The sequence below is a fragment of the Hydra vulgaris genome, chromosome 02, assembly GCF_038396675.1.
Source record: "Hydra vulgaris chromosome 02, alternate assembly HydraT2T_AEP".
In the NCBI taxonomy this organism is placed as follows: domain Eukaryota; kingdom Metazoa; phylum Cnidaria; class Hydrozoa; order Anthoathecata; family Hydridae; genus Hydra; species Hydra vulgaris.
The window spans coordinates 65,080,841-65,108,496 of NC_088921.1; the positions used below are offsets into that span (position 1 = coordinate 65,080,841).

Below are 27,656 nucleotides of genomic sequence, written 5' to 3' on the forward strand. Positions count from 1 at the left end.
CTATATGTATAACTAGTTATAGGAAAAGTTATTATATAAACTAATTTCTTAAGGTTATGCTTTAACAAATTAGTACCAATTAAAATTAATGTTTTTATTTGTTCATTGTTTTTTCATTATTTTATATTTATTTGTTCAAATTTGTTAACTAGTACTAATTCTTACTACAGTAAAAATGTTTATCATTGTTGAACGTGATTTTATAAGTAACTTAATTTTATTTTCAACACATTTTGACAACACCCTTTACATTTTAAATGACGACAACTTAACTCAGATTGAATCTTAACTGAATTGTTGTAAGCTTTGTAAGGTTTTTTTGTATATCAAAAGGTGTCGTAAATAAAGTAAAAATAATATATATATATATTTATATATATATATATATATATATATATATATATATATATATATATATATATGTATATATATATATATATATATATATATATATATATATATATATATGTATATATGTAAATATATATATATATATATATATATATATATATATATATATATATATGCATATATATATATACATTTTTAATATTTAGGCTATCGAGTCATCCATAAATGATGCCAGTAGATAGAGGGGTAGTGTGAGCTGAAAAGTTTAACAATAATTCACAATGGGGAGGGGATGTTGAGACCAAAACAATGTCAATTAAAAAATTTTATTAAAAAAAAAAGTAAAACAATTTATGGTATCTATGAGCAGGTTTTAGAGGTATTTACCCTTACAATGTGGTATAAAAACTTCTTGCTTTTGTTGCTTTCAATTAACCGAGTCATCATCTGACATCATGCATAGATGACCCTATGATTTAGGTAAAATAACAAATCAATTTGCCATATTTCTCTTTAGAAAGTGTAAGAAAAAAGCATTGCAATGCTGAGAACCTATCTATTGAGCAAGCTTTCACCACCTTTTTATAAATTCGAGAGACAGAGGTGGATGTGCCAATTGCAAAAGAACTAATAACGATGCTCTGATTTGATTTTAACTTTGCAGACTAACATTAGTATAGTATTTAGAAATAATAAATGAAGCTTACATGATTTTTATAATTTGTATTTATTTCGATTAATTATCAGTTATAAGACTCTATTTTATAATACAAATTAAAAAACTATTTATTTATAGTATAATAATAATACATAAATACTAGTTTCCTAATGCTATAATCAGCACAATGTTAATGGTATTCGTTTTAAAGTGAGATTTTGTATCTATTTTATTGTTTTAATGTTATATATATATATATATATATATATATATATATATATATATATATTATATATATATATATATATATATATATATTAACACCTTTTGATATACAACAAAACCTTACAAAGCTTACAATAATTCAGTTTCAATCTGAGTTATTGAAAAGATTCAATCTGAGTTATTGAAACATAATAAATTTAGCATCAATAGAAAAGTAAAGCTGTCGTAATTTAAAATGTAAAGGGTGTTGTCAAAATGTGTTGAAAAGAAAATTAAGTTACTAATAAAATCACGTTCAACAATGATAAACATTCTTACTGTAGTAAGAAATAGTACTAATTAACAAATTTGAACAAATAAATATAAAATTTACAAAAACAATGAATAAATAAGAACTTGAACTTTAACTAAATCTTGAATTTGTAAACTTGAGTTTGAATGAATTGGTACTAATTTGTTCAAGCATAACCTTAAAAAGTAAGTTTCTATTTTCTATTCTATTCTATAACAAATTATATGTATAACTAGTTATACATATAGTTAACTATCAGGAGTTATATGTATAACTATATGCATTTTAAAGCATATTATTTTATTTAAACATTACTTTAGATCATATTACTTTGAAAACTGGACCCGGAGGCTTTATTCCCAATAACACTGTGGTACTCCAGATTAAAAATTAAAAAGTTTCTGTTAATATCCTGTTTTTGTTCCTCAATGTAGTTTGTAAGTCCCTTAAGTCTTAAGGACCTTATTATGTCTAAAGTTAAAAGTTTTGAAGCATAAAAAAAGTTACAGAAACTTATCTCCCCCACCACCACCACCCCCTATTTTTTTTTTTTTTTTAAAATAAAGAAAATTGGGAATTCTTTGACTTTCAAACCTGCATTTCTTTGTGGGACACTGTAGTGTTCCATGCATGCATGCTTGGTTTTTGACAACATTTGAACTTGCATCAGTTAATTGTTTGCAGATAATATACTCAATAACTATATTCAAAGAACTATTATATTATCCTAATATGTCTATTTGCACAAATCTTAATCTTATTTCTATAAAGAAAGATAAACATTATTCGTGGTACTTACATACTTGCTTACCAGTCTCTAAAATAATATATAATATATTTACACAATATAAATGTAGCCTCGCCGTAATTCAATGTCGATTTTAAAATTTAAGGTTTCTTTAGTTTCCAGCCTTCAAATAAATTCTTATGTAAATCCCACAAGAAACCCACGTGGGATTTCCCATGTGACTAAATACCATATAGTTACCACATGTAACCCATGTGGGTTTACCCACATGGGTTCTCAGTGACAAATTTCCATATGGATACCACATGGGAAAATCCGTCCCACGTAAATCCCATCAATCTCACATGGAACCCATGTGGGACGCGGTTTTATTTTTCACTGGGATATATATCAAAAAGAGCATTTTGGGTGATGTATAAGTTTAGTTATACAATTTTTAAAATATTTATTTTATTTTGATAGTTTCAAGCCAGGTCTTATAAATATATATATATATATATATATATATATATATATATATATATATATATATATATATATATATATATATATATATATATATATATATATATATATATATATATATATATCTGTACTTCAAAAGTCAGTTGTCACATTTTAGAAATTGTTCAGGCGAGAGGAAATAGTCAAATAATACTATATAAAATTGTGGGGACACCAGACCTTATATATTGACCTAACTTTGTTTCACATTGTCGTAGGACAACAGTCTTTATACCTCTGTGTAAATACTGAAAAAACTGAAAAGATCTCATACATAACTCATTTTTACAAAAAACTGGACAACTGACCTTTGTCCCCTGAGTTACATATATATATATATATATATATATATATATGTATATATATATATATATATATATATATATATATATATATATATATATATATATATATATATATATATATATACATATACATGTATATACATAAACATATATATTAGACCAGTTCAAAAAAAAAACTTTAATATTCAAGTGGCTAGATGTTTAAATGTTGTTAATTGATGAAAAAAAGTAAATCATAAAGTTTCAAAGCATTATTCCAATATTTAGTAACAGCTCAATTAAGTTTACTTTTCAATGGGATTCTAAAATTAAAAAAAAAAAAGTTCCTTAAAAGTAGGTCAACCTGGTACTCAAAAGAAGCAAAATAATATATAAATTTCAAAAATAATAATTGTTTTATAAAAAATAAATTAAAAATTTTTATTTTTATTAAAAACTTGTAAAAATGTACTTTTTTTATTTCTAGTTAAGAAACCATAGTTTTTGTGCAATTAAATCTAAAATAATAATTGTAGTGTGAAATTATCTTTTTTTTTTTGAAATTTTTATATAATTTCGCTACTTTTAAGACCCAACATGAAATTTTTAAAAATAATAGGGACCTGTTAAAAAGTAAAGTTAGTTGACCTGTCCTTAAAACACATTATTTAAGTTTGCAGTTTTGAACTAATTTTCCTGACCACAAACCACATCAAATCAAAGGGTGGCCCAAATAAAGTTCAAAAATTATTTTTTTTATATTTAATTTTAAAATAGTCTAATATATATACATATACATCGATACATATATACATATACATTTATATATGTATATATATGTACAAAGTTTGGTTTTATACTTGTTACAAGCATATGTTTATAACGTTAATGTTACAAGAGTATATACATAACAAGCATCATTTATTGTGCCGTGAAAAAATTTTTTAGGCGAGTGTTATCCTTATGTTTTCACACTAGCTATCCATTTATTTATTAACAACTTTACTTGTTTGATAAAAAATTTAACAAAGAGCTATAAAAGTTTTTTACTGTTTATAAAAATGTTTTTAATTTTCTTATTGTAAAACAATGCAGGCATTTTAAGAATTATTACAACAATTAAAAATTCCACAATAAATAATTTTGTATTTTATCAATGTAATTTAGAGTGTAATAATTTTATATTTATGAAATAGTCTAATCTAATCAAAAACATTTGCATTTAAATCAGCGCTCTTTTTTAATTTTTTTTCCTTTTTTGCAACATTGTGCCTTTTAAAAAGCATTGCAATTAATTTTTTTATATATATATATAAAAATCCCTTGGTGTTTTTTCAATTTAGTTACAATGATAATTATAATTTTCAGAGACAAAATTATACTTTTGCAAGAGCCGTAAATTGCTCCCCTAAATCGTTTTAGGGGAGTGCAAGCAAGAGCAAAAGCTCTGGCTTGCACTGTATATATACATATGTGGTACATTAATATCTACTTATATTACATATAGTTATACATTACATAACTTTAACTGTGCCATAACAATACACATAGTATTATAATAGTGCTATATCACTATAGCAGCTGTTTGTGTATTGTTGCCATATTGCTACATCTGTGTATTGTTACCATATTGCTACATCTGTGTATTGTTACTATAGTGCTAGATCTGTTTATTGTTACATCTGTGTATTATTGTTATAGTGCTACATCTGTGCGTGTACTATGGAGAGAGTTTCGTGAGTTTTCAAAGTATTTCAAGTAGAAGAACTATTGAGAACAACTAGTGACATGTAAAAAAATGACGGTAAAAGAACAAGGAGTAATGATTAAACAAGACCTAAAATAAATCTGGAAGAAAAAAAAGAAATCTGAAGAATATATTGATTTTTCATAATGTTTAAGCTTCAAGAGAAAGAAAATTGTTTTTGCGGCTGTGGGTTCGCTCAATTATCCATGAGTAATTCTAAAATTAGATCAAGTTTTTCAAGTTTACTCTATTATTTTTTTAAACATCAAAATTTACTCGGAGTAAGCTAGAAACTTACATAAATTTCTTAAATGTAATTACTTCAAACAACTCGAATTTTATAGATTTTATGTTATATTTTGTTGTTTTTTTTAAAAATAATCTAATAAACAAAATTCAACAAATACTCTTTTTTAATTTTTTTTTTCACCAAACTTACTTTAATGACTTCAAATACTTGAACCATGTTACTCAGTGTCTCACAAGTTATATGAAATGTGTCAAAAAGTTATATAGGTGTATGAGAATGTTTGATAATTTTTTTTTGCTACAAAAGTTTTTTTTTTCCTTAAAAAAAATCTCAGTTATAACATTTCATTTTTAATTTTTTTTAGTATCTGTTTTAGTTTGATTTTTAATTTTACAAGATATTGCTTACTAGACAATTTAGTTTATTTAAATTAAAAATTGTTTAAATACAGAATAAATAAAATAGTGAAAAATTATGAAAGATTATGCAACCAAAATAATGATTGACATTTTGTAAAACATATCTATAATAATCAAGTTAAACTTTTTATTAAAAAAATATATATACCTTAAAAAGCAAATTTAAAAGATTTACTTAGTTTAAAAATTATGGCTAATAATTAAAACTTAGTTATTATTTTTCACAATGTATTTATTTTAACTAAAGTTCATAAACAGTTTAGCTTCACTGTGTTATAACATTAGGTAACATTTAGGTAATCAAAGTGTTTTAACTTAATAAAACATTCAAAATCATAGAGGTATACTAATGATTATTCATTTTACAAATATTCTTTAGTTTTTTTTCCCTTGTTTTGTCTTCATATAATCACTTTACCACTTCATTTTTTAGTGTATATAAAAATGACATAATAGATTAAAAATGCAAGACCAAGTTAAAGAAAAAGATCATTTGTTGGTATTGAAAGGTTTAAAAAAAATTTTATTTAGTTATGATTAACGATTCTTGATAAATCATGATAAACTGTTTTTGCTTTTATTTCAGTCATGCGACTGACAAAACCTTCAATTAAGTCTCCTCTCCATGTTACTGCTGAAGAGCATGATTTTCCTGGTAAAATTTGATTCAGTGTTCAATATTTTTCAAGCTATTATTTAAATATTCATATAAAACATTACAAAATAAAGGTTTTTATGTAATATTTTAAAATGTTTTTATTAATTGATTTGATTTTTTTTTTTGGTAATATTTTTTACTTTAAAAATTTTCTTTTTTTTAATATAAAAATTTTATTAAGCACATTTTGAAATTTAACTTTGTGTTAAAAACTGGTACTAAATAATGATACTTTATTATGCTTTCAGTAAATGAATAATGTTAAATACTTAATAACTTGTAATACCGTATTACTTGTTATAATAATAAATAAACTTCTTTTTGTTCTAAACTTCTTATCTTAAACATTTTTTTATTTTAATAAACTTCTGTTAAACAGGAAGATCAATAAAAGTATTATTTATTTTATATTTTTTTTATATTTTCGGTATCCTCATTGATAATATTTCTTTGAGAAAGAAATTGTTTATTTCCTTAAAAACTTTCAATGCACATAATTAAATTAATTAATCAAATGTTTTAAATTAAATTTTGAGAAGTTTCAGTTTTTCAAACTAGTCTGTTTATTACAGAATGACAAATTTATTTACAATTAAATGTTTTTAACAAATTAACAAAAGGATTGTAAATTTTGTTCTTCTATATTGCATTAATATGTTATATGATAAATCTAAAATAAAAATTGTAATGGATAAGTAGATATACAAGAGACGGAAAAAAACAACATAAAAACTGGGAAAAAAGTAACCTGTTTTTGGTTTTTTGTAATACTGCAGTTATTGTCATGATGCATCAGTCCTTGTTGCTGTTGTTCAATAAGGGATCGTCCATAAAGTACATGCGCTCGGAGAAGAAGAGGGGGTCGGCAGGTGGCGTATATGAGATGGGAGGGCAGTGGGTTGATTATATATGAGAGGAGATTCTAAATTTAAAAAAATATCATAAAATGTTAGATAAATTGGTTAAAAGCGTAGGTACTTTTAAGGAGGTGGAGGGTACTCAAAAAAGCGTATTGCAAAATGCAGGGGAGTGAAAAAAAGCGTACATACTTTATGGACGACCCCTAATGTTATTTCATGTTGGCTTTTAGTAAACTAATAAACTTTGAAGACACACAATGGATTCAAAATTTGTTAAAAACAATAAATAACACTAAAGTTAAAAAGTTAAACTGAGAAACAAATGTATTTATAGCTAAATGCATTGTCTTGGCTTATAGTGAATGGTTAGAAGCAGTAAGCTCCATGAATTAACTACTAATTAATCATTTTAAATGATAGACACCAGTGGAAAAACCACGCTTTCAATAAACACAAAACATCACAACAACGTTACAATGATGACATACAACAATAGCACATAGCATACATCAAAACTCACTCTTTTTTTTTGCATATTGCGTATTGAGTATAATACTCACATCACACTCAGTACGCAACTCAACATACGCATTTTTTTGAGTATAATACTCTGTACGCAGCTCATCATTTTTGTAGAATTCGCAACTCATCATACGTATTATTTTATAATATATTGCGTAAAAATAAGCAATTTTTTGAGTGTAAAATAAAATTTTGTTTTTCATTAATGAGATTATTTGTTTATTTACAGGCAGATTTTCTTTATCTTCTTCATTATATTTCTTTTCTCTTTTTTTTTCTAGAATTATTTACAGCCAAGTCTTCTTCAAGTCAAACCTTTTTTTCTTTTGGCGTATCCTTTAGACATATCAAAGTAAAAAATCTACAATAAAACTTTATATAAAACATTCAAACAATATCATTAAATTAGATTAATTTATATATAAATTGAAGTTATGATACAAAATAAAGTAGTTTTTAAAATAAAAATATATGTTTTTAAGCAAAATTACAAAATTTAATTCAATTTAAACACATAAAGTCATTACAAATACGAAGTTTGCGAAAATACTCAAAAATAATACGTACAATGAGTTGCATATTAAGTATTCAACTCAACAAAAATGGGTATAAAAAGTTGCGTTCTGAGTATTATACTCAAAAAAATGTTGAGTTGCGTATTGAGTGTGATGTGAGTATTATACTCAATACACAATACCCAAAAAAAAGTGTGTTCTGATGTATGGCACATAGCATATTTTTAAGAGCACATTACATATCTGTAAGTAGAGTATGAACCTAAATTTATGATCCTAAAATCCAGGGGGAAAAAATAAACCAAATAAATAAAAAATTTATGGCAAAATTGTAAAACCAGTTTAGGGTTATCTATATTAATGGTTCTACTAAACTTTAGTAGAGTATATTTGTTTTTATATTCAATATTAGTTCTTCAATTAATATTTTAATAGTTTTTTAATAACTTATATAACTTAAAGCATGCTGGGTTTTAGGACCAAGGGTGCACACTCTTCACTACATATTATGCCAAACTTCAGCAGACATGTGTTTCCAGAATGTTGCGGTTTCAACTAATCATCATTTTCAAAATATGAACATGTGGCAAACACTCTTTTAAATATTCAATAACCTGAACATGGGTTACAACTTTCCCTAATACATCATGTTTAAAAATAACATTAAGGAGATTATTTAATTTTAATTACTTAAGTAAATAAGTCAGTTTTATTATTAGCAGTCTGATCTGAATATAAACTTCCAGCCTGGAAGCAGGTGGAGTACTATCTTCTCTGAGTTCTGCAACTGCAAATCATTATGTGAAGGTTGGTTATAATGATGTCTATCTTGCTCTTCGAGTAAAGAAATTTTTATGGCTGAGACTGACCAACCTTCTATAGCTGGTTAAAGAATTTCTTTTATTTTAGCCATGTGTTTAAGTGCAAGAGCAATTAGGTTGTAAACGAAACATGTTGTTGCATTCTAAAATTTATTGCTGCAAGTGGATTATAGATATACAGTTGACAATATGTTAGAGGAATATCTTGATCTGGCCTTAGATTATCTACACAACTATAAACTTGACCATATATTCTAAAACATGGCCATCTATTATTCATGGGCTGAACAACATTAGCTGTGAATGAAGCAAAAGAAAGACAGATATTATAGTTTCTAATATAATTTTAAATATTTATTATTATAATCTATATAATTACGTGTAAATTAATCTTGTAAAGCTTGTGGAAATGGCGAAAGAGGAGGCAAAACTACCTTCCTATTGTTTAGCACCACAATGCTGACAGATCTGGTTCATTTGTTCTAAAATAGTTATTATATAGAATAGTAATAAATCTTGTAATGCAATTCATTTTTCCTTGTCTAGCAACATTTCTTACATTTTGTAGATAATTAATTTCATCTTACTTAGGCCTTTCTCGTTCACTTCTGCAAGGACTATTTTCAAAATAAATAATATATATATATATATATATATATATATATATATATATATATATATATATATATATATATATATATATATATATATATATAAATCAAATGCAGCTACTTTAGAATACAGTTAATTTTTGATAACTTGAACCTCAAGGGACCATAGAAAATGGTTTAACTTAATGAATGGTCAGCTAAAGGAAGTTCCCATTAATTCAAACTTTGGCTGATATGAGATATTAGCTTGAGTTATGGCGTTTTTTCTTTATTCAATGCTAAAGCATTACCACTAAGTTTACACTATTATACTAATAAAAGCGTGTTGTTTCAATCAAAAAAGTTATGTATTGTATTCATGCTGTACACTCAAAAGATAATTGTTCGAAAATTTTAAGAAACACAATGACCTTATTTTTTGGTAATAAAATTGTATCTAAAAAGCTAGCGGCCTTTTATTAAAAAATTCAATAAAACTATAAAATAGTTGCTTTTTTTTTATGGTTTTTATTATGGTTTATCTATTCTATTTAGATCTAAATGCAACGAAAAAAATTTTAGGCTTAATTTTAATTTCTTTAATTCCCATACAAAATGTTTCAGTTATCCTGAAAAAATTTCTGAAAGGCGACGAAAAAATAGTTTGACAAAGTTTGAGCTATCCAAGGTATGAATTAACCGGAGAGTTTTAATAGTAATTGAGTTAATTGGTATTCAACATTCGGTAATTAACTGCAAGTATGATATATAAACCTTTTCAATTCAACTTATTAGTTTAAGAACTGGTTTACCAGTAAGGTCAATACTGATAAAAAATTATTAAACAAAAATTTTAAAAGTTACAAATTATTGTGACAAAAAGATAACAAAATGAACTTAGATGTTTATCAAATATGTAAAATAATATTTAATAAAATCAATTGCTTTTATTTTAACAAAGAATGCCAACTACAATGCACAATCTTGTTAAAAAAATGAAGTCAAACACTATATTTTAATCTAAAATAATAAAAATGCTGAAAAATTAAATTTAATAATTTATAAAATGCATATGTTCACATACCTTTAAAAAGAAGCATAAGGCTTTAAATAAATAAATGCAGATAAGCATAATCATTTTTTTCGACTGCTTCGATCAGATGTTTTTTATTTTTTCTATTCCTTATTTTTTTTTTTTTTTTTTAAGTATACATACCTGTATATTTTGTTTAGAAAAAAGATATACAGGTATGTATATTTTTTTTCAACAAAAAAAAAAGAGATTATCTTTTTCGGGATATTTCCAGAGTTCCCAATATTTTTCTACTCTTTCAGTTTTTCCGGATATCCAAAATGTTTTTCATTTAAAATACATAAATCAAGTTCTAACTTATAATAAAACTGAGTAGTAAACTAATAAGAATTAGTTTGACTTTCTAATAAAATCTATTCTTATTAACCCATCTAATTAAAAAAGATAGCAATACAGTGAGTTCAAGTAACAATACAGTGAGTTCAAGTAGCAATACAGTGAGTTCAAGTAACAATACAGTGAGTTCAAGTAACAATACAGTGAGTTCAAGTAACAATACAGTGAGTTCAAGTAACAATGCAGTGAGTTCAAGTAGCAATGCAGTGAGTTCAAGTAACAATACAGTGAGTTCAAGTAACAATACAGTGAGTTCAAGTAACAATACAATGAGTTCAAGTAACAATATAGTGAGTTCAAGTAACAATACAGTGAGTTCAAGTAACAATACAGTGAGTTCAAGTAACAATACAGTGAGTTCAAGTAACAATACAGTGAGTTCAAGTAACAATACAGTGAGTTCAAGTAACAATACAGTGAGTTCAAGTAACAATACAATGAGTTCAAGTAACTAAAAGAACTACAGTTCTTTTTAGTTGCTCTAAAAAGCAAAGTAAAACTTGCCTAACTTGTTGCTTAGTTCCTAAAAATCTAAACAGACCAAGTAAACAACCAACAACAAACAAAATTTATTTAAACTTTTCTTATTTTATTAATTTAAACAAATTAAATTAATAAAATAAGAAAAATTAATTAAGAACAACATCAATTTTCCTTGAAAGCTAAGAAAGAATTATCAGCTTTAATTTGCTTTAAACCAATCTTGCTTCAAAGACAACAGGAACATTAAGAAATGCGTTTAGAAAGACGTAGAAACTACTTAAAATGATGTAATGTTGCTAATAAAATGATGTAATGAAACTACTTAAAATGATGTAATACAGGTTGCACTGGTTTTTTGTTACCAGTAGCAGGATGATCATAAATGGGATTAACTTTTTCCGGATATTTCCAGAATTCCAGATATTTTTTTAATTTTTCATATTTTCCTGATAATTAAATAGTTTTTTGGAAACACAAGTTATAAAAATATTTTTATCGTTACTGTCATCAACTGAAACAGTAACAAGTATATATAAACATGTACTACTTATATATACTTGTTTACAACTCAGCTAAAAGCAAATTTAAGAGAAAAGTATATTCTGGATTATTTCAGGATATTTTATCTAAACAATTTTTCGGATTTTAAAAATATGGCCTAGATGATCTATGTCATAATGACCATACATCTAACCCTGACACTGATTGATATGATCAAACTCATGATCAGGGTAATCATGATGACCAAACACCTGACATGACTTGGCTTGTTATTAGGGTTTTCTTGATTTACTTTTTTAACAAGGTAAAAAAAATATTAGTACAAAATTCAGATCGTATTTTTGCAGGGAGAGTGGGCCACCATGATACACTTTTGGTATTTGTTTAATAACGATTTTTTTAATGTTTTTTTTTTGGCAATTGGTTTAATTTGTAGGAGAAATATTTACCTACAAAATTAAATTTACAAATTACCAAAATATAACTTGTGAGACTATTTAAAGTAAAACTAGAAATTTGTATCAAGGTACCCCACCTATGGGATACCTTGATGCACACTATGAGCATTAAAAAAGTAGTTAAAAGTATAAAATGTAGAGAAAAAGCAGGTTTTTATTGGAAAGACAAACAAATGAATAATTATAACTTTAATAATGTATCCGGTGTTTCAAATTACATTTCAGAAGACTATATAGTATATTGTTTTAAATGTCATTCTTAAGCTTTAATGAATAATTGTTTTTCATCGAAATTAGATCTCTCTAGTATTATATTTACATAAATTTCTTAAAAATTTATTTTAAATATTAAAATAAATAATTTCTAGAATTGTTTATGACACAATGGAGTACTTTTCTACAGTTTCACAACCCCCCACAAATAATGCATCAAGTTACCCCATACTTGCTAATAGAAAACAATCACTTTATTTTTAGTATCAACTTGTTTAATGAATTAAAGACCATATGGATTGTAGTTTGTATCTTATTTTGTTACTTACCGATAGATACATGGAATAAGATGCCTTAGCAACTAAGAAACTTAAAAAACTAATAAATTACTTTTTCATCAAAAAAAAAAAAAACACAAGTTTAGACCCCTTGCATGCCTAATGATGTCAAAGGATATAGGTTTTTTTTCAAAACATAGCTTTATTAAAAGCTATGTTTTTTCAAAACATAGCTTTTTTTAAAAGACAGATTTACAAACAAATCAATTTCATACTGTTTCTAATCAGATATTTTTGACAAGACTTTAACTAATGAAGACTTAGTATAGCCAAAATATGGCTTGCAAATATAATAATAGATTTGATAATAAATTTAATAATAATAATATTTGTTTTTAGAGTACTCATACATTTTGCGTTGTAAAGAAATTGAAAAACTGTAAAAAAATTCAGTATAAGATAGCTTTTCCTTTTTTTTCTCTTTTTTCTCTTTTCTATCTCTTGGTTATTTGTTTTGTTTTGGTTTTCAATTTTTTGTTTATGTTTTTTGTTTCTTTTTACTTCTTTTCTTGACCTCCTCAATTTTATTTTATTTATTTTTCCTAAAACTTCAGTTAAACCTTTTCTTTTCTTTTTTTTTCTTTTTTTTATTAATTTTTTATAAAATTCTTAAAAAAATGTGTCCGTTGTCCTGTAAGTCTCTGCACTTTTGTTTGTTATAAAATAGTTATATATTTTTTAATGGTTTGATAGTAAAAGTAAAGTTTTTTAAAAATTGTTGAAATTTGCTTATAAATAGTGTGTATATTTTATATGAAAAAAAGGTTTAAAAAAATACATGATATAAAGTATATTACAATAGCTATATATATGTGTCAGTGGTTTAGTTAGCTTAGATTTGTTTTTTTTTTTAAGTAGTAATTATTAGTGTTTAGTTATGTTTGTAGCATCTATGCTGTTCTTTATCCACAGGAGATTTGTTTTATAACGAAATGATGAATGATATAAGTGCTTTAAAAGGAGCAGAAGAAATGGCAGTTGGTGAAATTCTTTCTCTTCCACAAGCATTTGGGTAAGTTTTGTTTCAACAATTTTTTATAAAACTATTTCTTCAAAGAAATAAAATATACTTATTTTGTAGAAGCATTTATCTTGGAGAGACATTTTCTTGCTACATTAGCATTCTTAATGATAGTAATCAATGTTGCAAAGATATTTCTGTCAAGGTGAGTTTTTTTTTATTCTAAATAAAAGAAATAATAAAAAGAATTTTTAATAAAAAAAAATTACTAAAATTTACTTATGTAGTGGATTTAAATTTTTATGTTACTAAAAATTAGCATAGAAAGGTCGAATTGAACAAGAAAATATATAAAAGTTATAAAGTTATATAAAATTATTTATGAGTTGTATAAAATTATTTATAAGTTATACAAAACTAGTTTTTTTTTTTTTTTTGAAAAGTAAACTTTTTTTCTAATTGTCTAATTAAAAGAACCTATTTGTCGAATACATTTTTTATAAAATGGTTTAGAATCAAAAAAAAAATTATATGATGGAAATCAGTTTACTTAAAATCTAAAAATGTGTGTAATGGTTATACGTTCTTATAATATTCATTTAAACTAAAAACTAAACTTCTACTGAATTATTTTAAATCATGAAGTCCTGGTTTTAAAAGTTTTTTCAGTTGCATTTGTTCTAGTTTCTAACAATTTTATCGTAAATAGACGATATTTGTTACATGAATATTAGTTTACATTCATAGAGTTGTTGGTTCTGATGCTTAGGCCTAATTCAAATGACAGTATCAATGTCTGTAGATGCGTTTTGAGATAATAAAATTAAAGCTTGCAGAACATGGGCTTGAAAAAATATATATAGTACAGCTGTTTCATATATTACAGTGTTCATGGCTATTATAATTTGATTTTCAAAAACTTGTTTTCTCCGTCATTTATTTAAATCCAGACAACTAAAATCACATCCTTTGATTTAACTAAAATCACTCTTTGATTTTGTCCCAAACTTGTGCTCAGTTTCTATTTGTTTTCCTTTGAGTGGTTCATAATATACTATAATCTTAAAACTTTTATCTACTTATCTACCAGATTCACCCAATCGAAGCACTTCTTACTGCCTTAAGGCTTACTTATATTCCATTTATTATTTTCTTTGTGATAGTCCTTGGGCTGATGTCTTTTGACTCTCTGCTGAGAACTGTGCCTTTGTAATCTCCTGGATTCAGACATGCTTTTATTTCTTCTTGTGAATTTCAACTCTCTTTCTACCCCATGATTTTTCTGCTATTTGTATAGCTGCTTTTTCTATTTGTAATTATTTGTTTTATCTTATTCACCAAAACAGCTTGGAACAGCAGCAGTGAAAGAAATTTTGTTTCTTTGAACAAATATTTCTTTTATTACTGCAGGAAATTAATGCTAGAGGGTATTGTCTAATACTAAGAAAATCTTTAATAGAAGTATAAAGTTACATTTATTTAATTACACATTAACACATTCTCATGTGTGACTAACAGTTGTGTTTTTGTTGACTTTATGTCTCCAAACAAGAACTGTCACACTGTTTTAAGAATGAATCTTTAAGTTGTTAAAATAAGATAAAATATAAATGAATTCAGATGATTATAAATAAGATACTCGCATTTGATTCAAGACTCCAAAAAATGTTTTTAAAATGACAGATTTGTCCAAAGTTCTTAATTGCATGGTTGCTTTTTACTTAGCTTAATATAATGAGTAGGTCTTACTTATAGTGTTACTTCCATTAACACTAAAAGTAAAACCTACCTTCCAGTAACACTATAAGTAAAATCTACCTTCAAGCAACACTATAAGTAAAACCTACCTTCAAGTAACACTTTAAGTAAAACCTACCTTCAAGTAACAATATAATTAAAACCTACTTTTTAGCAACATGTATAGTTAAGAGCATAAACTAAAGTTTTATATATAAACAGTTTATAATTAGGCATTATCATTTTAATATAATTTTATATATATTTTAGACAGATATGCAAACAGCAACTCAACGGTTTCAATTAACAGCTTTTAAACCTAAAGATATGTTGTCACCTGATCAAAGTGTTGATGATGTCATAAGTTACGAAGTGAAAGAGCTTGGCACTCACATGTTAATTTTTTATTTTTTATTTTTTATTGAATAGTTCATAGTTTCAATTTTAAAAATATGTATAAAAAATATGTGTAAATAATGCAAATATGCTTCTTATGAGCCGGGAGAAAAAGCAAGAAAAAAAGTTTGATTATAGTTGTAAGTATGTATATATAAAATATTTTGATATTTAACAACAATTTAATAATAATAATAATAATAATAATAATAATAATAACACTTTAGTAATATTTTTTACATATTGTAGTTGAATTTCTATTTGATTAATGCACATCATTATCTCTCAAGAAATAGCAGAATAGGGTCGGCATTTATTTTTTTTTTTTTAATTTGCACTTTGATACAGTTTTAATAATTAGAATTTTAAGAAAAAGATGAAAATGAGTACTGGAAACATAATATTTTCTGTTGCCTTGTCTTAAAAATTTACATAGTGCCTATAAAACCTTTAAGTGATTCGTGTAGTGAATCCTCCATCTATGTAGTGACTCTATTGTCATTGGTGTGTGTAAAACAAAACACTCGCATAACTACATTTTTAGGTTGATACTGCACATTTTATGCACAGTATTTCTGAGAAAGAAAAAAAAGAAATCTGAAAAAAAATGTTATAAAAAATAATTAATATATGTCGATGCTACCTGGCAAAAATGTTTGTGCTAAAGATGGGGCAAAATGAAACAGATTGAATTTATAATGATCCTAACCACGCAGTTTATTGTTTTTTAATAATTTTTTAACGTTTATTTGTGTTCTTAAATTATTTAGTGTTACAAAAAATATCTTGAGTCACTTTTAAATGAAGAAGATGAAGAGAATGACAACCATTTCATCTCTTGACTATATGACAATTACGAAGTTTGATGCGTTCTTGTTTTAATTTTTCTTAGAGTTTTTTTTATCTTTCTGAGTGGAAAAAATTGTTATATCCAAAGTTAGTGTTTTATTATCATCTTTTGGCATTGCTCTATCATTTCCATATATTGATATTTTTTTTCTATGACAAAATTGCCAGGAAATTACACAATTTTGATGCCAACATGTTGCGGGGCAAAACGAGATGTTTTGTTTTGGCGATATCAGCCACGTTTATTTAGAAAGTTAAATATGGTTAGAAACTATAAGAGAAAAACTAAATGTCGCAATTTTTCTGAGCAGAGCATGTTATGTTAAAATTAAAAGAAATCTCATTGAGATAAGCAGATTGACATTTAACGTAAACAAAGATGTTTTGCACTGAATGTATTAAAGAAAACTAAAGAGTTTAGAATATTATTATACATAAAAAATCACTTGGTTTATTTAAAAAAATGTTGCCAGATGATACTGAAAGTTAATTAGTTAAATACATAAAAGAAATGAATTGTCTATAAGTGACATTCAACAAATTGTCTTCCAGTATGTTAAAAAGTACAAAATAGTTTATCCATTTAATAAATATAATGGTGTTGCAGGAAAAGATTTTGTAAGTGGATTTTTAAAGAGGCATAAACCTTTCAATCAGAAAGCTTTAAGGTTTGTCTTTAAATTGTGTTTATGATTTAAACAACGATTCTGTGAGCATTTATTTCAATAATATAGAAGTTGTTATGAAAAAGTACAAGTTTGAACCTCATTAAAGTTTTAATTGTGAATCAGGCATTACAACTGTTCATAAATCTGTTTAAGTTATAACAATAAAAGAAAAACATTGTGTTTCTTATGTGACTAGTGGCGAACGAGGTGTAATGACAACTATTGTTTTAAACCACTTAAAACTTTATATAATATGTATGTGGATCATGGTTACATGAGCATCTTGGACGAAAATAATGAATGATCAACTTAGAGGTATATTCTCCAAAGCCTATCAGAAGTTGCCTGTTCTGGCTTTCGTACATCTGGATTGTATCTTTTGTGTTGGGATATAATTCCACACATTAAGTTTAATAATGACAAAAGCTCTAATGCCAACTTACATAAAGCTGATAAAATTGATTCACTAGATAATTCAAGCACTAGATAATTCAAGCACTGTCGTCAGGATGTTCAGAAAATATTGATTTTAGTATAGTAATACCCTGCTTTTCTAATATTTTAGCTATTTCAAAGATCACTTTGTTACCAAGAAAGGGAGAATAATCACAGATAATAACAACATCACGTTATAAAAAAATCACTGTTTGAATCCTCTGAAAAATCAAAAAAGTTAAAAGAAAAAAAAAAGAAAATAAATATACATTAGAAAAGGGTAAAGAAAGAGTTGAAAGTTTTAGTGTTGAAAACTGGGAATGTTATTTTTGTAATGAATTATGGAGTATGGCTGCAAAAGTATTGAAGTAGAGTCAATGTTTAAAATGTACAGTTTGGGCTCATTCGAACTGTTAATTTCAAAATATTGGTGAAGCTTTATGTGATTTATGGGACTAGTGACAGTGTGTTTGATTATATGGTTAACTAGTGACAGTTTGATTATAATTTTATTTGTTTGATTTTTATCTTGCTAAACCTCTTAAGAATCTGTTTTGTTTATCATTATTTATTTGAATTTCTATCCTGTCTCTTATTGAAAACACCTATCCTGTCTCATTTTGCCCCACATAGCGAGGCAAAAAGGGACAGGATAGGTGTTTTCAATAAATGATCTTTGGTGACCAAATCACTGCAATTTTGCAACTCATATTTTATGTTATAGTAGGATGGTAGAAGATTTATGAAATATTAGGTTCTTTTTTCGAAAGTTCTTAGATGACCTGTATTAGATAAATTAGTGCTTAGGTGTCTCATTTTGTCTCTCATTACCCTACTTAAATCAACTGATGATATGCATATAGAACTGATCTATTGTCTAATACTAAGAAAAATATATTGTGTTAAACCAAATACTTAAATATATATGCATATAAACCAACTTCGATTTCTCAAAAATAAGAGTCATAAACTTTTGTAAATAATGTATAAAATAAAGTTTTGTATATTATGATGATGAGGATGATGATTGTTCATCATCAGCACCATTCTCATAATCATAAATATAAATTTAATGATCAAAATAATTATTGTGTGATAATCTTAACTTCAACTTTATTATCATAAACATGATTTTAACTTCATTTTATTTTTAGACTTATTTGTGCTGTCACATACTCATCTCAAAATGGTGAAAAACTTTATATGAGACGTTTCTACAAGTTTCAGGTTTTTCCGTAGTTAAATTATAAATAATATGATTACTAAATATTTTTTTTTATGTTCACAGGTTTTTCTTTTTAAATCAAAGTTGTTATTTTATTTTAGGTATTGAAACCTCTTGAAGTGAAAACTAAATTTTATAATGGGCAGGTAATTTTTTTTTTTTTTTTATAATAAATATCTATGCATATGCATTAATTTTTCTTACAATATAACTACAGTTTTTAAAATGATTTTTTTTTTCTTTTCTTATCCTTTTCTTATCCTTTCTTATTCTTAAAATCACAAAAGTTGTTTACTCTTAAATCCATAATGATAATGTAATCCAAGCATTTGGTATCGGTACCTCGTTTTGAGACATATATGAAGTTTTTATATGGTTCCTATAGTAAAATGACCTGAGGAATCCAAATCCATTAAGAGCCAGATGGCATCTGTTGGGCATTTTACGGTAGCTGCATTTTTTTCCAAGATGGTGGCAAAAATTACAAATTCTCCTAAATCGTCATATAAAGCTATATAATGATTTCAAACTTACATAAATAGTATGAAAGATTACATTTCTATCTATTCTGCATTTATTGAAATTTAACATGACCACCAAAATAATTAAAAAATTCAAAATGGCTGCCAAAAAAGTTGATTTTTAAATATATCCAAAATACCTTGCAGTAAGAGTTATATTTAAGATTATAATTGATATAACTTAAATTAAAATGATGCAAAAATTTATGCCCTTATTATTTGATTCAAAATACTGAATGAGTATCATTATGCAATGTCCATTACAATTTTGATATATATCTATTATAGTGAATAACCAAAGTTAATAAATATATTTTATGTTCACAGGTATGGTCTTTATTACCTTTGTTATGCGCCACTGAGATGGACTATGGAACGGTGTTTAGTCTGGCCTTTTTAATGAGTCAACATATATGAGGTATGAACATGAACCGTCTGGCGTCATGGGTTCAACACTTAATGAAAATATAATCTTGGCATTATGGCACTGATTTATTGGACAGCTGAAACACAACTTAGAATTAATGAACGATTCATTCAAATAAAACATAGTGATGTCTCACAAAGAAGAAACAAAACCAAATTTGCAAAGCGATGAACAAGATTGGACTAGCATTAGGGAAGCAATAAATAAATGCACAGATGTTTTCGATAAGACTCATCATCCTGACAAAGATCTTGTGAACATATTTTCTTGACAAATTGTTGATGATCCATCAGTCAATGCATATGACTCCATTCAGATTGGTACTGCTCAATGGCAGGTCTACGAGAATAGCTGGCCAGATGGGTTCCACAACCCTTTAAAGAAATCAATAAGGTGGATGGCAGCAGCGACCAAGAAAAAAGTAATAATTGGAGATACATTAGAAATAGTTCAACCTGATTTTATTTATGCTCGCGCAATGGGTATTATGGCTTCTTCAAGAGAAGCACTTTATTTTGAAGCTTCACGTTTTGATGATAGTGGAGAACTGCGAAAGGCAAATAAATCGGTTCTCAAAGCAAAGCTAAAAGTTGACTGTGGAACAAGAAATACAACACAGTCCAAGGTTCTTATTATTGACAGTTGTGCTCTACTATGGACAGTGGCCTGGCCATCACCGCCTGCTAAGGTGCCAGATTATGTGACAGCGATGGTAAAAAGCATTAAGCGTCAAGCTATTGGAGTATTTTGCATGTTATCTTTGATCGGTATTTTAAGCTTAGTATTAAGTCTTCGTGCAGATCAAGGCATGACAAGGGATACAGTCGGGTTTTCGCTTCACATGAGTATTTGCCACTACCAGCACAAGGAGTTGTTCTGAATGTAAGCGACGACAAAAAACAAGTCATTCAATTGATAGTCGAACATCTGAGTAAAACTGCATTTGAAAGCAATGAAAGCGTAATTATAACTGGCTTAGATCCTCATCCTATTGAAGTAGGTATTGGCCAACCAGATGTGTTCATAATATACGAAGAAGCTGCTGTTACAATGATCTATCACTTACTTCAAGAAGCAAAGCTAGGAAATTCGCCTATAACTGTGTTGTCAGAAGACACTAATGTATTTTATATATAACTTGAAATCAGTCAACGCAAGTGGAAGTATTTATGACTTTAAGCCAATAAAATATTCTGTACTATATTTGCAGTTTTATAATATTATGTTACACATATCATTCATTTGTTATTGTTTACATATAATTTCATTTATATTTATAGGTTAAAATGGAGTCTATCAGGTCAGGCTGTTATCGATATAAATGAAACCATAAAACAGTACGCCTCCATCACCAATAATCCAATTATTACACACTCACTAACAGAATGTAATGCCATGTTAGCTTTTTTGGGCATTGGTCTTAAATATTTAACAAAATTCAAAGTTATCCTTGGGCAATACAGCATCAATTGATGAAGTTGTTGGTTCTGCAGAAACATTTGTTGCATTTTTATACGGTAGAAAACAAGGCGAGAGGTGGAATTCAATGCGTTCTGCCATCTTTTCAAGAAAAAAGTCAGGAAAACAACAGGTAAACACCAAAGCTACGCAGTTTGTCCCCAACACAGGCTGTATTCAGGCTTTACTGTGCCAGAGCACACTTCCAAACAGCAATTTGGAGATCTGTTAATTTACCTGATCCACCTTTCATGGATCCTCTTGAATATGGCTGGGAAGTTGTTGGGGATACACTCAAGTCAAGAATGAATCTTACTGAAAACCAAATTGCACCTCCCAATATTTTGCGTCTGGTGACTTGCAGCTGCACTACAGCTTGAACCACTTGCTTGAATCATGCTCTTGCTCGAAAGCTGGACTATCATGCAGTGAATTTTGCAAATATAAGGGAAAAATCAGCTGCCTCAATCCGGCAATAATTGCAAAGTTGCCAGAAGATACAGATTCGGAAGATGATAATTTTGAAATTGAAAGTTTAGACAGTGAATAATCTTATAACAGTCATTAATATAATATTTGTTTAAATTGTATTATAATATACAGGTTATCTCAACTAAGTAATTAAGAAAGCAACAAAATAAATTTGTTAGTAAAAATAGAATATAGTGAGTGATGAGTGCACTGCAAGTTATTTTGGATATATTTTAAAATCAAATTTTTTGGCAGCCATTTTGAATTTTTTAACTATTTTGGTGGCCATGTTAAATTTCAATAACTTTAGAATAGATAGAATGTAATCTTTCATACTATTTATGTAAGTTTGAAGACATTATATAGTGTATAAGATATTATATAGTGTATAAGATATTATATAGTGTATAATACTTTAAAAATTTTCTTTATTTCTACTTTTTTTTCTATCAGAAGCAGGAATTATTTTCTTTCTATCAGAAGCCGGAATTATTTTCTTTCTGTCAGAAGCCGGAATTATTTCAATGAATCCAATGCATCAAACTCTTTAGTTCAAAATGACATTCATAACATAAAATAATCTGTTGCCATCTTGCTTACAGTTTTTTAGCAGGTTTTAAAAGTTTTTTTGTCAATTTTTCTTCTCATATATCATGTAAGTAGCATTTTGCCGATTATATATTTTAAACACTTGTTACGAATTTGTCTTGTAAGGTTTTGCAATAAAAATGGTTTAATATAGTTTTTTTTTATTTTTTATCATCTCTTTTTTATCCAATATAAGTATATATTTTATATATACTTTGTTATGCTAAATTAAAAAAGAAAAATATAAGTATTGCAAAAAAAAAAAATATAAGTATTGCAGTTATTTTTAAACTATACCAAGTTAAGTTGTTTGATTCAGGAAAACTTAAAGAGAGGAGAGAACTCCATAACATTGATATGCGAGGAAAGAAACTGGATAGATAAATATTTTCATAGTATGAACTAGCAGATACAGTAAAAAGGTTCTCCTTTGCTGAATAATGAGTTGTTCGAGATTTAGTTTTGTTTAATGGAAAAAGAAATAATAGTGCTTGAGCACCAAACATTGTAGTGTTTGTAGAAAAGATCTGGTTATTGGGACAGAGGCTAAAGGTTATACCTTATAAGGTTATACCTTATTGGGACAGAGGCTAAAGTTTTGCATGCTTAACTACATTTATAAAGCGTTTTTTAATCTTGATTATAAGAGAAAGGCATTAAAAGAACCATTCTAAGTATCATTAAAAGAACCATTCTAAAGAACCATCAAGTATCATTAAAAGGATCATTCTAAGTATGACAATAGTACTCCATACAAGGACAAATAAGAGATTTATGGTAGATTTCTTTGAAAATTTGAAACATTTAAAATAGTGACCTTTCAATAGACTGTTAATGATTGGTAAATATATAATTTTTTCTAGTTTGTCAATAATATGCATAATTTTAAACATTTGTGCAAAATCCAAATCTCCTTTTTGTCTCCTTTCCACTATTATAGTTAGATTTAATGCTTTGAGTCATTGAAGAAAGAAATCTTATTGATGATACCAGTTTAGTTGGATTCATTTAGCTGGATTCTTTTCGTATTATCACAATCAGATTTTAGAAAGTAAGACTGAAACTGCAAACTCTAGTAATGGCTTTATTTGATCTTTATTCAACTCTAGGTTGAATAAAGATCAAATAAAGCCATCAAAAATAAAAAACATTTTACAATCAAAATAAGCTATATATATATATATATATATATATATATATATATATATATATATATATATATATATATATATATATATATATATTTATATTTGTGTGTTTGCGTGTGTGTAAATAATACTATTGATATGTTGTTTGTTATAAATTATAAATTATTTAAATTTTTTTTTTAAATTTAGTTTTTCTATTCTCTTTTTTTTTTAGTTTTTATTTTCACTTTAATATGTTACATAATAATAATAGAATGATCTGGTGTTCCTTGAAGCTCAAGTTCAGAACATAACAACTTCAAATATGTGCATGGAACAAGTGACTCTAGAACCTTCACAGTATTATCATGTACAATCTCTTAATTTTTTGCCGAAAGACAACAAACTTGATGGAGTATTTGGTTGTAGTTACATGAATCCAATGGATACAAGACAATATCTATTTAAACTTCTTCCTAAATGTGATGATTCGAAAGAGATGCGAACCAAAGTCTGGTTATTAATGGTTTTTATTTTAGGTTAAAATTGTTCTTTATTTTATAAAATTACATTTAAATATTTGATATTTTTTTGCCTTTATTTAAAATAGCCTCCGTTATCAATCGGAAAGTTGGACATTGTTTGGAGAACTAATTTTGGGGAGACTGGTCGTTTACAGACAAGTCAACTTCAAAGAATGGTATAACATTTAAAATTAATCATTTTTCTTTATTTCACTATGCTGAAATTATAAAGCTTTTTTGTTATGTTTCTTTTTTTTCTTTAAATTGTTTTCTGTTTTTAGTATTGTTTTTTTTTTCAAATCATGTTTTTTTGACCATAAAAATTTAAAATACAATAATGTTGTCTGTTTGACATATATGCACATATATTCGTGATGTATTCGTGCATTTAATTTAAAAGAACAGTATTCAGGTTCTGACTGATCTAAATCAAATCTGCATCTGGTCTGCAACTGATAAAAATTTGCATTTTTTTTTTTGCCTATATTTGAAAAAATAAATCTGTTTATTCAAAATATCATAGTTGAATTGAAAGTTTAAAGGAAACCCAGCTTTACGTCTAACTAAAGTATGAAAATACCAAATTGAATTTAAAAAGTTATATTAAAAAGTAGACAAGAAAAGCTATATGGGGATTAAACTCATGAATATATATATATATATATATATATATATATATATATATATATATATATATATATATATATATATATAAATATATATATATATATATATATATATATATATATATATATATATATGTAAATTATGTTAGTGTATTTTACAAATAGAGTGCTCAGTGTTCTTAAAGAACAGAGCAATAATTAATTAGTTTCACCATTGCTGGATCATCAGGAAGAGTTCTCTTCCTGATGATCCAGCAATGGTGAAACTTCAAGTCGAAGATCAAAGTTAGATAAGTGTTTTTTACTAATTTTTATATATATATATATATATATATATATATATATATATATATATATATATATATATATATATATATATATATATATATATATATATATATATATATATATATATATATATATATATATATATATATATATAAAGGAGAGAGAAGAAAAAAAAGAGATGTGTATATGTGTGAGTGTCTGTATATACATTTTTTTTTAATTTTTATTTAAGCAAAATTTATTTGAAGTATGGATAAATAGAGTGAAATATTGATAAAATTTAGTTTAAAATTTTTAAAGAAAATTTAAAAAATGTTTTATATAAACATGTTTGATGGTTTAAGAGCCTTGACTTAATATGAAGGTGATAGATAAAAAAAAATTGTTTCTAGTATTATACCTAGAGACAGTTTGAATGATATTACTTAAGCAATCTGTTTTTCTCCTCCCTTAACCCTTTCTTCACCCTTAACTATCACAGTCCATTATGGTTGCAAATTCTATTTGTGTAGAATGGCTCTTACAGCCAAAGAATATAATATTTTAGTTAAAATGCATAAATATTAATCAGCAAATATGTGCAAATGTTACTATATTTGTTTTTGAATAACTATGTGACTAGTTATTCACACAAAAAAAAATCATTATCTATCTATATCTACATTGTGGTTACAAAAAAAAAGGTAGTTTTTAGCCCTTCTATGCTGTGGTTACACATATACAAAAAAATTAGCTGTCATACTCCTCCAACAATTTCTTATGGTATAGTATTATGTTTGGATAAAGCTCTGGTTTTAAAGTTTATGCATTGATAACTTAAATTAGATAAACTGAAATCCAAACATTTTCAGTTTTTTTTTTTTTTAATATTGTTTTTTTGTTGTTATTTTTTGTAGGCTCCATCTGAGCGTGATGTAAAATTAGTTTTAATTGAAGCACCAGATGTTGTTAGTTTAGAAAAGCAGTTCCAAATTAAATGTCGACTTGAAAATTCAAGGTACCATCTTTAAAATGTTAGCATAAGTACTGAAAGTATTAAAACTTTAAAATGGCGTGTGCAACAAATAAATTTTATTTTCTTACATGCTGATTTTAGAGTAATAAAGAATTGGGTTTGATTATAATTTAAATCTTCATGCTATAATCATTTTTATGCACTTTTTTTTTTTTTTTTTTTTTTTTTATTCCAATGATTTGAAATTAAAAATTGTTGTTATTGTTTTTTTAAGTCCTGCAAAAATAGAAGCTAAATTGTTTCTTACAAATCCTCATAACAATTCAATATTGTGGTGTGGAATATCAGGAAAGGTATTTAATAATTTTCCACTTTTTTTTTCTTGTTACTTTTTATTATTGTTTTATGTACTTTTGATTATATTAGATTCTTGGACCGCTACCTCAAGGCTCTCACTTAGATATCACTCTTCTACTCTTAGCAATAAGGCCTGGATTTCATGTATGTTTTTTTTCCTGTTTAGTTTAAATTATTCAATTAAAATTTTTTTTTTTGCTTCTTTAGTTTTATTATCCAATTTAAGTTTTTTATACATAATAAAATGTATTTTTTAATTGTATTTTAATTTATAGTTTTTCAAAGTGGGTTTTTTTTACTTTGTAGTCTATCGGTGGTGTTCGAATACAGGATCTTAACAGTTCTAGAGTTTATGAATTTGACGATATTTTTAAATTACTTGTTTGTGCAACTTGTGAAATTCCTTTTAATAAATGATTTTTTTATATCTTTACATTTATTTCAATCATTTTTTTCTTTAATGACTTTAGTTTTCAATTTGCTTTATTTATATAACTTGTGTACAAATTAATGTATTCAAATAACAATTATATATAACAAATAATGTACATAAAACTTTGTAAATTAAAATTCATGATTTTGAATAACAATTATACAAGTAAGACTTCTAAAAAGTTTTTCATTTATAAAATTTTAAATTTTTTTTAGATGGCTCTATTTAAAAACTTATATGATTATTTCTGAAAATATGTTTGCAAAAAAAAACTAACAGAAAAGGTCAAAACAAGAATTGTTTTTTAACTTTTTGTCAAGAATTTTTTGACACAAATTTATTTTGTGTGTTGTTTGATTTGATTTTAAAAAAATAATCTCATTGGTTCGTTGATTTCCCTGACATAATTTTATTAAAATCTGCCAGTCGAGTTTTTGATTTATAATTAAATCCATCACTATAATGATTCTAATGATGATTTTCTATATCAACCAGTTGGTATAAAGCTGTTTAAAAAATATTTAAAGTTATGCACTTTGGCTAGGCAACCCTCAAATTAATTACAATCTATGCTGATTGTATACAACACTACACAAAAGTAACTAAAAACTAATCTGTTTTTTACTCGCAAACTCTATTAAAAATTATATATATATATATATATATATATATATATATATATATATATATATATATATAAATTAGTAAAAACACTAATCTAATTTTTAGTTGTCTTCAACAGCA

General features: G+C 26.0%; 2 protein-coding genes across 2 annotated transcripts in view; both read left to right on the plus strand.

Moving 5' to 3' along the window:
* LOC100209767 (transportin-3) overlaps nucleotides 1-5,213 on the plus strand; it is an 88,738-nt gene extending 83,525 nt beyond the window's left edge. Inside the window, exon 31 of the mRNA XM_065791700.1 lies at nucleotides 4,764-5,213. Within this exon, the coding sequence (XP_065647772.1) occupies nucleotides 4,764-4,824 (61 nt within the window). The 3' untranslated portion in view covers nucleotides 4,825-5,213. The remainder of the gene's footprint in view (nucleotides 1-4,763) is intronic.
* A 671-nt stretch (nucleotides 5,214-5,884) lies between these two features.
* On the plus strand, nucleotides 5,885-26,941 carry LOC100204077 (trafficking protein particle complex subunit 13). The gene is made up of 13 exons (XM_065791701.1): nucleotides 5,885-5,987; nucleotides 6,065-6,133; nucleotides 13,779-13,878; nucleotides 13,948-14,032; nucleotides 15,835-15,959; nucleotides 19,067-19,139; nucleotides 19,239-19,283; nucleotides 24,004-24,240; nucleotides 24,340-24,429; nucleotides 26,064-26,164; nucleotides 26,397-26,475; nucleotides 26,549-26,623; nucleotides 26,786-26,941. The coding sequence occupies exons 1-13, from the start codon at nucleotides 5,942-5,944 to the stop codon at nucleotides 26,894-26,896; spliced, it is 1,236 nt and encodes a 411-aa protein (XP_065647773.1). The 5' UTR covers nucleotides 5,885-5,941; the 3' UTR covers nucleotides 26,897-26,941.
* The last annotated feature ends 715 nt before the right edge of the window (nucleotides 26,942-27,656 follow it).

What these genes read in the sequence shown, in the direction of transcription:
- LOC100204077 (XM_065791701.1), top strand. Translation starts at nt 5,942, where the DNA reads ATGCAAGACCAAGTTAAAGAAAAAGATCATTTGTTGGTATTGAAAG. An exon ending in AAAGAGCTTGGCACTCACAT is followed by an intron (nt 15,960 to 19,066) that starts GTTAATTTTTTA and finishes TTTTATTTTTAG; the next exon opens with ACTTATTTGTGCTGTCACAT. An exon ending in CGAAAGAGATGCGAACCAAA is followed by an intron (nt 24,241 to 24,339) that starts GTCTGGTTATTA and finishes TATTTAAAATAG; the next exon opens with CCTCCGTTATCAATCGGAAA.